At 61.0% G+C, this 11,241-nt stretch overlaps 1 protein-coding gene and 1 long non-coding RNA gene across 6 annotated transcripts; one reads left to right on the plus strand and one right to left on the minus strand.

Annotated features, from left to right (window-relative positions):
- Positions 1-552: 552 nt before the first annotated feature.
- THBS3 (thrombospondin 3) lies at positions 553-11,095 on the minus strand. 5 transcript variants are annotated; one of them, XM_019711854.3, is made up of 23 exons: positions 10,108-11,095; positions 8,857-9,063; positions 8,085-8,341; positions 7,876-7,978; positions 7,092-7,118; positions 6,786-6,868; positions 6,640-6,691; positions 6,378-6,526; positions 5,897-6,037; positions 5,586-5,663; positions 5,093-5,245; positions 4,798-4,908; positions 4,587-4,694; positions 4,192-4,351; positions 3,787-3,905; positions 3,650-3,702; positions 3,187-3,380; positions 2,830-3,008; positions 2,690-2,738; positions 2,327-2,523; positions 1,924-2,096; positions 936-1,075; positions 553-854 (listed from the first exon to the last, which is right to left on the minus strand). In XM_019711854.3, the coding sequence occupies exons 1-23, from the start codon at positions 10,184-10,186 to the stop codon at positions 796-798; spliced, it is 2,871 nt and encodes a 956-aa protein (XP_019567413.2). In that variant the 5' UTR covers positions 10,187-11,095; the 3' UTR covers positions 553-795. The 5 variants fall into 5 exon arrangements, with proteins under 5 accessions (XP_019567413.2, XP_074174967.1, XP_088655771.1 ...); XM_074318866.2 differs by lacking the exon at positions 6,786-6,868 and having other exon boundaries at positions 6,647-6,691; XM_088799645.1 differs by having other exon boundaries at positions 2,830-3,380; positions 3,650-3,698.
- On the plus strand, positions 3,356-4,313 carry LOC141568589 (uncharacterized). Its single transcript, XR_012491753.2, has 2 exons — positions 3,356-3,494; positions 3,951-4,313. It is a non-coding gene; the product is annotated as an uncharacterized LOC141568589 (long non-coding RNA).
- Positions 11,096-11,241: the final 146 nt, after the last annotated feature.

Below are 11,241 nucleotides of genomic sequence, written 5' to 3' on the forward strand. Positions count from 1 at the left end.
TGCCGTCCCCTTCACCCTCTTCCCGGGGCCAAGTCTCTCTGGCCTCTGAGGTGAACCCAACTCCCCAGCGTGCCCCCGGACCTTGGGCTGGTCCGGCTTCAAGCGGTGGGGAGCGGGATCCCGGGCCCCGGGCGGGCGGGAGGGACGGGACGCGGTGCAGTGTTGTTCTTTCCCCCGCCAATATTGCACTCGTCCCGGCCTCCGGCCCCCCCGGCCCCCCGGCCTCCCCCTCACCCCGAGCGGGGCAGCCCCACCCCTCCTGGCTCTCGATCACGGCTGATCTAAGATAGACTGGAGTGTCGTTGCTGCCACCGTGGGTAAGTGGAGCTGGGCGGACTTTAGCCATCCTCCCGGACAGCACCTCATCCTTAACCGAACCCCCCATCCTTCACCTAACCCCCACCCACCACCTTCCTCACGTGCCCCCAAATGAGCCAAACTTCCTCTAGATCTTGAATTTCCATCCTACCAGCCCTCTCCCTTGCCCCCCTCAGGTTCCTTCCTGCTCCCACACTCTCCCCGAAAATCCCTAAAACAAGCAATTGCACTGGCTTAGAAAACTGGAGCTTTATGGCAATGTGCTGTTATCTTTCCTGGGGTTAGCGCCTGAGAAATACCCCTTGAAAACGTCCCATCTCAACAGTGGGGTCACCACCCCTCTGGGGCTGAATTGGTAGGTGCCAGAGGAGGGTCTGTGTTTGGCTGAGGGGCTGTAGATGAGACCCTGAGGCCTCCAGTATGGACCCCAAGGCCAAAGGATCTAAAATCAGGATTCTAAATCGGGCAGCCACCTCTTCATACTCTTCCATGGAGCAGCTGCCTCCGGAATGGCTCAAAGTCCTCGGGCACTGTGTCTGAAGAAGGAGAAGCCATAAGGTCAGACGGGACTCCCACGAGGGCAGGAGAGGGCAGGTGACCGGGGTGGAGCGCCTCACCGTTGCATCTGTACTGGAGATTGGACCAAATGATGTTTTCTTGGGAGAAGCAGAATACACCAAGGCGACCCCCTCGCATGGATGTGTCAATGATCACCCCGGAGTCTGCCACTAGCTGGGGACCCTCATAGAGCTTCACTCTGTCCAGAATAGGGGTTTCCATTGGTGCTAGGGTGCCGGTGGGCACTGTGCCACTCTGCCAGGACCCTGCTCATCCCCAGCCCCCCTGGCCTCCTCAGGCCTGAGAGAGAAGGGAGAGGGAAAGGGGAGGGAAGGGGGTGCTTTTCTCAGGCTTGGGGCCCCTGGCTCTTTGTCCAGCCCCTTTGCATCTCAAAGCACCAGCCGCATTCCAAGCGAGGATTGGGTTGCCATGACGATGAGCACAATGGGCTGGGGGGTGAAGTCACCCGCTTCCCAGGCTCTAGTCCACCCCCCAGCCCCAGGCACCTTAAAGGGAAAGCAGCCCAAGTGCCTGGCCTCTGGGCACTTGGCCATTCCCCTCCCCTCCCTGTCATCCCCACCAACTAGGCAAAGTTGTGGACAAAGTGATGAACTGAGGCCTCAGCGGTGCTGCCAAGAGCTGTGACGTCTGGGACTTGCTGTGAGCTTCTATAAATGACGGTCCCTTCCAGGTCAGACACCGTGAGGAGGCAGGTTCTGGGCTGTATGAGTGAAGGGGCTGGATGTCACGCGCCTCTCCACACACTGGCCTGGCCTTCGCAGGCTCCGAGAGGCACCCTCGTTTTACAGAGGGGAAATGGGCACGGAAAAGGAAGGACTTGCCCCACTCTTGGCCTGTGTGTCCTCGGCACCACAGCCCAGGCTACCTGATGCCAGGAGGAAAGCAGGGCTGAGGCGCGTGTCTGGTGAGAGGGGAGATGGAGAGAAGTGGTCCCAGTCTGGGCCCATGGTACCAAGGCACTGAGTAGAGGGGTCACTGGTGAGTCCCTCCTGGGGTCCCTCCGGAGGGCTCAGCCCCTCCCCTCACCGAATATAGCCAACTTGAGGCCGGTGCAGCAGCTGCCAGCGGTAGGAGGTCTTGTCACGCCAGCCCACGTTTCGTGGGTCAGTCCACAGCAGTCGTACCTGATCAGGGGTGTGGCCAGTATGCCACAGGGCATTCCGGAGGTGCTCGCCTGGGCCAGACACTGATGTCACTGCCTGGGGGACATTAGCAAAGGCAGTGGGTCACCCACAGGATCCGGAAGAGGGGAGACAACAGGTGGGTAAGTGCAGGTGGACAAGGACATCTAGGTGATCAGGAGAATGTTCTGGAGCCCAAGGGAGCCCACTTCTAGGCCCAGCATCTGCGGGAGAGGGTTCCTGAAGCTCAAGCAGGAGGAGAGGGTGGGCAAGGGCCCCGGACTGGGGAATGAGGGCGGCTCTGGGACCTTGAGCTGCAGCCCGGGCTGGGCGACAGCCCGGAAGGGTGTGGCCTGCCAATAGGTCTGCTCCGTCTGCTTCCACATGACCACGTAGAAACGGCCGCTGTCCTGGTAGCTGAAGAGGAAGCCTGCGTAGTCGTCATCTGTCACTGTGTTCACGTGAAAGGTGCCTTCAAAGTCCACCCCGTTGAAGGCTGTATAACCTGGGGGGTGGGGGAGGTCAAGGTCAGGCAGCAAAGCTACGGGCGGTCCATCATGTGCTGGGGGTGGGCAGGATGCCTGCTGGATATGTGGCCAGCTTGCCCCCCACCCTCTGCCCCTGTCAGATTCCTCTGTTTGGAATTATGGAATTAGGTGTCCCGTACATACCAACTGCCAGGCCAGGGTCACTGTTCATGGTCTGAACGATTTCCATGCCCTGGTGGTGGGCAGAAAGAAGAAAGCCTGGTCCGGGTGCGCTGCCCACTGCGGCTGGGGTGACAGCGCCCGCCCAGCCCACTGCCTGGTACCTGGTTGAGCACCACCCAGTTCGGGTCAATCTGAGCATCCCCCTCGGGATCCAGGACGACCGTCTGATAGGCCCGGAAATCCGTGAGGGTCACCTCCGCACTTTCCGGACACACATCCAGGGGGTCGTCCACGGTGTCATTGTCAAAGTCATCCTCACACACGTCCCCAACGCCATTGCCTGGGCGGAGTGCGGCTGGGCGCTCAGGAAGGCCCAGGCCACCGCCGCTGGCCACCACTCCCGCCGCAGGGGAGTCCTGAGCTCTCGCCCCGCGCTGCCCTTCCTCACTCCCAGCAAGGCTGCCACTGCGCCCTGGGCAGCGCCCACACCGTCCAGTCCTCTGGGACCCCAGCCTTACCATCTGAGTCCTTCTGATTGGGGTTAGGGACCAGGCGACAGTTGTCAGGACCAGGAGGCACGTAATCGGGGACACCATCATTGTCATCATCCCCATCACACTCGTCTCCGAGTCCGTCGTTGTCTGAGTCCAACTGGGAGCTGTTGGGGAGCTGGGGGCAGTTGTCCTTGGTGTCCTGATGTCCATCCCCATCGCTGCCCAGGAGAACAGGCACCACATGAAGTCCCGAAAGGCACCACGTTCTTTGTCTCTGCTTAGGAGCCTCTGTGGTCGAGCCCCCATTCACCTGACCCCTTGCAGTCAGCCAGGTGAGACGCAGGCCCAGCGGTAGGAACGGAGGGGAGGTTATGGGAGTGACCTGCTTAACGGGTGTGCAGATGAAGGCCACGCCACAGAGCCGAGGTGACACTTAGAGGAAAGTAAAGAGGCCCTATAAGACCTTCCATCTTGGTCAAGACCCTACCTGTCTTCATTGGTGTCACAGACGTCTCCCACCAGGTCGCTGTCTGCATCTGTCTGAGAGAGAGGGGCCCGTCGTCACCCTCTCGATAACCGACAGCAGTCGCCCATCTGTCCCCTGCCCTCTCCATTCCCCTGTACCTGGGTAGGATTGCTCATTTCTGGGCAGCTGTCACAGGCATCTCCCACCCCATCCTCATCCCTGTCTGTCTGTAGGGGGTTGGGGACTTTAGGGCAATTGTCCAGTCCATTGGGGATGCCTATAAGACATGCGCGTAGTAAAAGGTTGTCATGCTCTCTCCTAGGTCCGTAGAAGCCCCAAGCTTTCTCTTCCATCAGAGGACAGCTGTTCAGGAAATCTGCCTGGACCCTGGCCCACCGCCTTGCCCGTACCCTACCTCACATTCCCGAGGTGGGGAATGTGGCAGGTCATCTCTCACCCAGGCTGACCTCCCCAGTTCTCAGACTTCCTAGCCTCCCGGCTTCATTCCCACTGTATCCAAATCGTCACAGGTCTCCCAGCCACCCCCTCAGCCCGGGCTGCACCATCCCCATCCACGTCGTTGTCACAGGCGTCCCCTTCCCCATTGCCATCTGTGTCCTTCTGGTCATTGTTGGGAACGTTGGGGCAGTTGTCACAGGCGTCACCAAATGAATCTGTATCTGAATTCTGCTGGTCTTTGTTGGGGAACAGCCGGCAGTTGTCCTGGTTGGGGAGGGAAAGCATCAGTCCTCCCGTGAAGTGCTGGCTGCCTGGTACCCACGTTGTCTGCGGTCACCAGCCCGGTGAGGGCCCACCTGCGTGGTGCAGCCCACCCACCCCACATCCAGGAGGCCACCTGTCCTGGCCAGCAGGCTACTGCCTCCCTGATTGGGGGCCCTGGGGAGCTGCCAGGGGCTGGGGGGCAGGGAACCGACGGGGAGGGGAGCCCAGGAGCCACCTCAACGTTCTTGATCCCGTCCCCGTCAGCGTCCTCATCACACTGATCGCCCACGCCGTCGTTATCGGCATCTTCCTGCCCAGAGTTGGGTGTCAAAAGGCAGTTGTCCTAAAGGTCGGTTGTGGGGAGGAGGGTGAATGTTGGGGCGTGTGGCTGGGGCGCCCGCCCTGCCCCCTGCCCTCATGCCCTCATGCCCGCCTGCCGCCTGCACCTGCTTGCAGTGCTTGTTGTTGTCCATGCAGGGCAGAGCCTGGTCGGGGTAGCCATCGATGTCCGTGTCAGGCCCACACACGTTCCCGTTCCCAGCCCAGCCCACGTTACACTGTGGCGACACGAAGGTGGCAGTTAGCGGTCGGGGATGGCTTCCCACCCCAGCCTTTCCCCTGCTTCAGGCTCTCCTCTCACCAACCAGTTCCTGGGCCCCCACCCCAACCCCCGGTCAGGTTCACTAGCCTTGCCCGTCCCCCAGATTCTCCCTTTTCTTCCAAGCCCCAGGTCTAGCTCACCGAGCAGGACACTGCACCATTGCGTTCAAAGAGACAGTGCGCGTGGACGTGGCAGGGGCTGTGGGCTGGGCTGTGGCAGGTCCGGGCTGGAAGGCAGCCCTGGCTCTGGTTGCCCAGGAAGCCCAGGCGACAGGGACCACACTTGAAAGAGCCCTAAGTGTAGGGACGCAGCATCTCAGGAAGCAGGTCAGCCTCCACGGTGTAGGATGGGCACGTGGCCACATGCCAGGGACATATCAGTGAGCCACTATTTATCAATTATCTCCTTTAGGGTCTCCTGACAGCACTTTAAAGTAGGTAATAGCAACACTTTTCAAATGAGGACGCTGAGGCTCAGAAAAGCTACCTAACTTGCTAAAGGTCCCAGCTGGCAAGGGGCAGGTCCGTGTGGAACACCTGGGGGAGGTGTCCTGGGGGTGGAGGAGGGGATGCAGGGAGTCTGAAGAAGGGGCTGCACACTCCCAGCACCCACACACTCGGGTACCGGGCTCACCACCGTATTGGTGCAGATGGAGTTCGGGTCGCAGCCACCGTTGTTCCCATCGTTGCATTCGTCGACGTCGTTGCAGACCTGAAGAAGCAGACTTTGGGTAGAACCAGACCGGTGCTGGCTCTCCTCGGGAGGGCACTGGGGTGGCCCCATCTGTGAATGTCAATGTGAAGCCCAGACCGCCAACCAGTGCACAGCCAGTGAGCCTGTGGCGTCACTCATCCCGTTTATCACCAGGGCCCCGTGGCCAACCCAGAAGCCCCTGGGCCCTGCACGGCCAAGCTCTCTTGTCCACACACAATACCCAACTCGACCTGTTTGCTGGCGCGGGCGTAGTCGATGCCTACACCAGACACCCGCGTGCCCTTGTAGCCTCGAGGACACGCCTCACAGTGGAAGCCAGGCATGGTGTTGATGCAGCTGGAGCCCGTGAAACAGGGGTCGGCGTGAGCACACTGGGGAGCAGGAGAGAAGTCAGGCCCTGCCTGTGCTCCTAGGACCACTGCTCCCTGTGTCCCCAGCCAAGGGCACAGGGCTCAGGGTGCCCCCCCCCCACAGCCTCCTCCTGCCCTCCACCTGGCTTGCGTCTCAGACTGCCCCTGCCACTCCCCAGCACCTTCCCTGGGTGGCCCTTCAGTCTTTGTCCCAGAGATTCTGTCTCCCGGGCTCCTCACACTTCCGTTCTGGTCTCCAACCTCTCCTGAGCCCCAGGTTCTTGTACTTCAGACCAACATTCATCCTGCCTTCTTGGGCCTCCTAACACCCCCCCCCCCAGCTTTCTGTGCCCTCCCCCACCTCATTGATGTCAGTGCAGTGGGTGCCATTGCCCTGAAGGCCAGGGGGGCAGGGCCCACAGCGGTAGCCTGGGTACTCGTACACTTCCATGCAGTCCACGCCTCGGAAGCAGGGGTTGGGGCTGCAGTGGGAACGCTGCTCGTGGAAGCCTGGGGGAGGGCACAGTCAGCCACCGAGAGGTCAAATCACTGGAAGTGGGGGCCAAAGCCATGGGGGGAGCACAGCGGTGCCACCTGGCGCCCTCCCCTACGCTCCCACTCACCGCACACCTGACACTCCATAATGGTGTTTCGGATCAGGGACATTTCCTTCACCTGCGGGCAGACAGGAGGAGGATGGGGAGGCCTCGGCTCGCGGCCTCTGCCACCCACCCCGCCCAGTGCCACCGTCGCTGGCCCACCCACTAACCTGGTCTCGGATGTCATCCCGTAGTTCCACCAGGATCTGGTTGAACAGGGTGAGTTGGGTGACCAGCGCCTTGGTCTGCTCCCCTGTCAGGGCACAGGGTGTGGGAAGCTTAGGACTGGGACGTCAGCCCTGGTCCCTCTCTGGGTAATAAGCCAGCTCCTGCCACTGCTGCCCACTCCCCACCACCTTTAACCCCCACCCCCACCCCCATTCCTGGCCCAAGAGGACTTCGTTTCAGGCAGCTGCCAAAGCCTGGGACCTCCTCCCCAGCTTCCCGCCCCTCCCACCTCATCATGGGCTGCTCACCTAGGATGGAGTGGAGCGCGGTGGTCACTAGGGAGGAGAAAAAACACAGTCAGAGGGTGGTAATGCGAAGAGGGGCCTGGCTTGGGAAGAGGTAGGGGAAGCGCCGGGGACAAAGGGCTGGAGCCTTGGAATAAAGATGGGGTATTGGAAGGTAGAAGGACAGAGGTGACAGAAGCAGGGTGAGGGGCCCCTGAGGGAGCGTGTCAGAGGCAGTCACAACCCAATCCTCGTGGTTCCCAGGCCTGGCAGTGGCAGAAGGGACCGGGAGGTGACCGAAAGCAGAGCCAGGGCCCCAGTACATCCCATTTCGTCCCTCCTAGGCTTCTGCCGCAAGAGCTCTTTCTTTGAAACATCTGGGAGAATGGGCGTTTTATTTAGGTAAGAGCCTCTGAACACCCGTCAGAGCCCAGGCAGATGGGCAGTGCTCAGAGAAACTGCTGGTCGGTGACAGCCACCAGTGGGAGCTAAGAAAGACTCAAGACCCTGACCAAGCAGTGGACTTCCTCACCCCACTCGAGTTCTTCCGATGTCTAGTCTTCCCGTTTTGTTTTTCTGGCCACCCTGGTAGGGGGGGCAATGTTTTTGACCCGCACCTCTGGGTGGCTGTTGTCCTTAGAGATTATAGTGTCAGAGGTGAAGGAAATTGGAGAGACAGGGTCAGAGCCCCAGGAATAGGGGAGCCAAAGGAATGAGTGTTAAGGGGAGAGGTCAAGAGGATGAGTCCCCGAAGACCACAGGATGTGACCTGGGGTCCAGGATGTCAGCAAGCAGAAGTCTCTGTTACCTGCACTGTGGATGGACTCGTCCCCCTGGAACGGACACTCACTCAGGGCCCCGACCCGGGCCATGGAGCCGCCGAGAATCATTTTCATGGATTCCACGAAGCCCTGGGGGTAGGGGGCAGAGGAGCAGAGTAAGGTGGGAGGACCTACCGGCTGCTGCTCCCACTGGTGCAAACTGTTTGCACACACACCCCAGGGTCGCCTTGCTCACCTGCATCCTCAAATAAGCCTTCTGTCCAGTCCTAATCTCCAGCCCATCGACCTCCGCTGGAGGAATGGGGGCCAGCGGCGGAAGAGCAGCATGCTGGTCGCCCAGTTTGCAGTCTACATAGAGCTGCAGGGCAGGGCTGGGGCGGGACGGGCCTCGGAGTCGCAGGAGAGCGGTGTGCGTGCGCCCGTCGGCCAGGCCTGCTTGCTGTAGGTTCACTGCATGGACCTTGCCATCCTCCCGCTGGTACCGCACCAGCACTGCCCAGGAGCGGACGTCAGTATGGGCCCCGTCCCCCATCCCGTCTCCCAGTTGAGCCTTGGCTCAGCTCTTGTGGATGCTACATGGCTAGGGCTGCGATCCTTTACTCAGCTAGGTATCACTCAACACCTTGTACATGGTAGGTACACAATATGTGCGTTTTAAATTGGTTCAAAGACTAGGACTTTCTCAATCTTCAGTGGCATCAGATCACTCTATCCCCTGCCAGGCGGCAGCTGGTTCTGTACCCACTGAACTGCCCCAGGGATGCGCGGGCCCTCCCTGCACAGCTTCATGCCCCCCACCCAGGCATCCCCGCGTACAGCTTCCCATCCCTACAAATACCAGGCCTTACCCTATTGTTTGGGTACCTGGCCTTTGCAGCACCTCCTACGCACCCCAAACCAGGTGCCCCCTGTTGCCTGGACACAGCCTGATAGGTCCATGGTCCCCAGTGGAGCCCAAGGAAAATTGAGAGGGATATGGGAGTGGGGATGAGGGGGTCACCAGTCACCTTTGTTGATCTTGCCTACAACAGAGGCCTCCAGCCATCGTGTGTTGTCTTGGCGAGAGTAGAGGCCAAAGAGGACACCACCTTGCTTGGGGGGCAGGCGGAAGGTAGACAAGAGGTAGATGTCCCCAGCCGTGAGCAGGGCTGTCCGTATCTTCTCTGCCACAGCGACCATCTGCCGGGACTCGCCCACCGTCAGCAGGTCAATCACTGGCCAGACAGGGATTATCAAGGTCGGAGAAAGGGGTCAGACTCCAAGGCCTGCCCTTTCCCCTAAGCTCCCGGGTGGGGCCTCCATCATTCCCAGCACCAGGCAGTGTTACTGACCTTCTCGAAATTCAACCCTTGTCGCTATCAAAGGACAGCGCATGGTGCCTTCCGTCCCCTCAACACTACCTACTGCCACCCTCGGAACCCAGAGGCCTGGGGCTCACTTGGAAATACAGAAATAGCGCCCCACAAACTTGAGATGTGCCCAGCAGGTGGCGCACGGGAGTCACTGCGCGGATCCCGGCAGGAGTAGCAGCACCTGGTGCCCACGGAGCAGAACGGGGCCGGCAGTTTCTCTTTACACCGCTGGCTTTGGCTCATCCCACACCGTAATGCCCCTCCTCTCATCCTGGGGGCTCAGCACCCTCGCTCTGGATGAGAACAGCTGCCCACCGAGGGCTCCGACCCTCCCGCCTCTGGCTCTCTCCCTCGGGAACAGAGGGCCCAGCTCCGCTGCGTCCTGTGTCTTGGCCAATCTGTGGTTTCCCTTCCAGCCAGTAAAGAATCTGTGCCTGTGTCATCTGCTCCAGTTACCTCTCCACACCCACAGGCCCATCCCACCACCAGACCTCCGGGAGAGCCCAGACCTCTCAGTCCCCACCCCCACCCTGTCCTTGGGCAGCCAGCACTCCAGTGGACGGAGAAGCCGAGGGGTCCACACGCTGCCCCACCTTCACGCTGCTCTCCTAGACCCTGGGGTGCTTCCGGATGCTCAGACACGGACCCAGCCAGGCAGCGCTAGCATCTAGCTCCTGAGTCCTGTGCCCTGGCCTCGGGCTGACCCTGGCCAGGTCCCTCTCACCTACCACCCTCTGGTGTTACCCTCTGGAGTTCACTCCTCTCCACAGGGCCGTAATTCAACTCATCTCTCCAGCTCAATTTCAGGACTCTCCCCTTCTCCCCTTGCCCACATGTTCCCTGCTGCTAGGCTGGAGGCAAAAGGGGAGGAGGCAGAGGGGTGGAAGAGGATGGAGACAGACTTACCCTGCAGGTCCTGACTGGCAGATGCCAAAGTGCAAAGGACGAGAAGAGCCAGGGCCCCTCGAAGTCCCTGCGTCTCCATGCCGCTCAGCCGGCTCACTACCCCTGGCAGGCAGGCGGCTGGGAGGGGAAAAGGCTAGGCGGAGAGAGCAGGAGCGGGGGGCGGAGGGACTGGAAGGGGGAGTTGGGGGGGGCCAGCAGGCGGGTGAGGGGGGGCTGAAACAAAGAGCTGCCAATCACCCTGGAGGCATCCCCAGCTCCGGCAACCAAGGGCACCGGCGAAGAGTCCTGGAGGCCTCCAGTCTCCTGCCTCTTCCTAATGGTCCTCTCGCCCTGCTGCCTCCCTCTCTCCTGGCACCTCATTGTTGGGGGCCACTACCAAATGCTACTGTTTTCTGGAAGGCATAGTTGGGGAAGGCAGGAGCCCCTGGCACTGCAGTGCTCGACAGTGGGCATTATTCCACAGCTGGCATGAGACGATGCCAAGGGAGTGGTGGAAACGAGCTCGCCATAGTGTCCAGGGGAGGCACACAGGGCATGAAATACGCTGCTCTGACAGGGCGAGTGCTTTTTATTAGGGTGTGTGGGGGGGTCCCCTGACACGTGCCTGTGCCTCCATTTTCCCTCATTCCTAGGAAAACCTGGAAGTGTCCAATGGGAACTGGAGGGAGAGCCTAAAACAGTGGTTAGTGAGGTCGGAGTGAAGAAATCAGCAGGGGCAAGGGACACTAGGAACAGGAGAGTAGACCAGGAAAGGGGGCCAGACTGCGAACACCGGGGGTACTGGTTGACAGGCCGTGACCCGGATGAAGCGGAGGGGCGCCTCCGTTCCCGTTACCAAGGCAACAGCGCGGGAGCCCACCTCCCATCCCCCCACGCAGGCCCTAGCCCGGCTACGCTCCGGCCGCCGCCACCGCCCCTGTTTTGTTTCCATGGCGACAGGCGGCGCGGGGCCGGCTCCAAACATAACGCGCTGTGGAAAACATGCGCCTCGGGGGACCCCTCCCGCAGCCCCCGCTCGGGGCCGAGCCCTGAGGGGCCCCGGAGCAGTCCAGGCCACGTGCGGATCTGCGAGAGCCCCCAGAGCCGACCCAGGCGCACGGGACCCCCTTCTCTCCGGCTGCCGTGCCTGCGGGG

The sequence above is a fragment of the Rhinolophus sinicus genome, chromosome 7, assembly GCF_057876585.1.
Source record: "Rhinolophus sinicus isolate RSI-liver-muscle chromosome 7, RSI-T2T, whole genome shotgun sequence".
Classification (NCBI taxonomy): Eukaryota; Metazoa; Chordata; class Mammalia; order Chiroptera; family Rhinolophidae; genus Rhinolophus; species Rhinolophus sinicus.

What these genes read in the sequence shown, in the direction of transcription:
- THBS3 (XM_088799644.1), bottom strand. Translation starts at nt 9,471, where the DNA reads ATGAGAGGAGGGGCATTACGGTGTGGGATGAGCCAAAGCCAGCGGTGT. An exon ending in AGGCTTATTTGAGGATGCAG is followed by an intron (nt 7,979 to 8,084) that starts GTGAGCAAGGCG and finishes CCCTACCCCCAG; the next exon opens with GGCTTCGTGGAATCCATGAA. An exon ending in ACTGCACTGACATCAATGAG is followed by an intron (nt 6,038 to 6,377) that starts GTGGGGGAGGGC and finishes CCTGCTCCCCAG; the next exon opens with TGTGCTCACGCCGACCCCTG.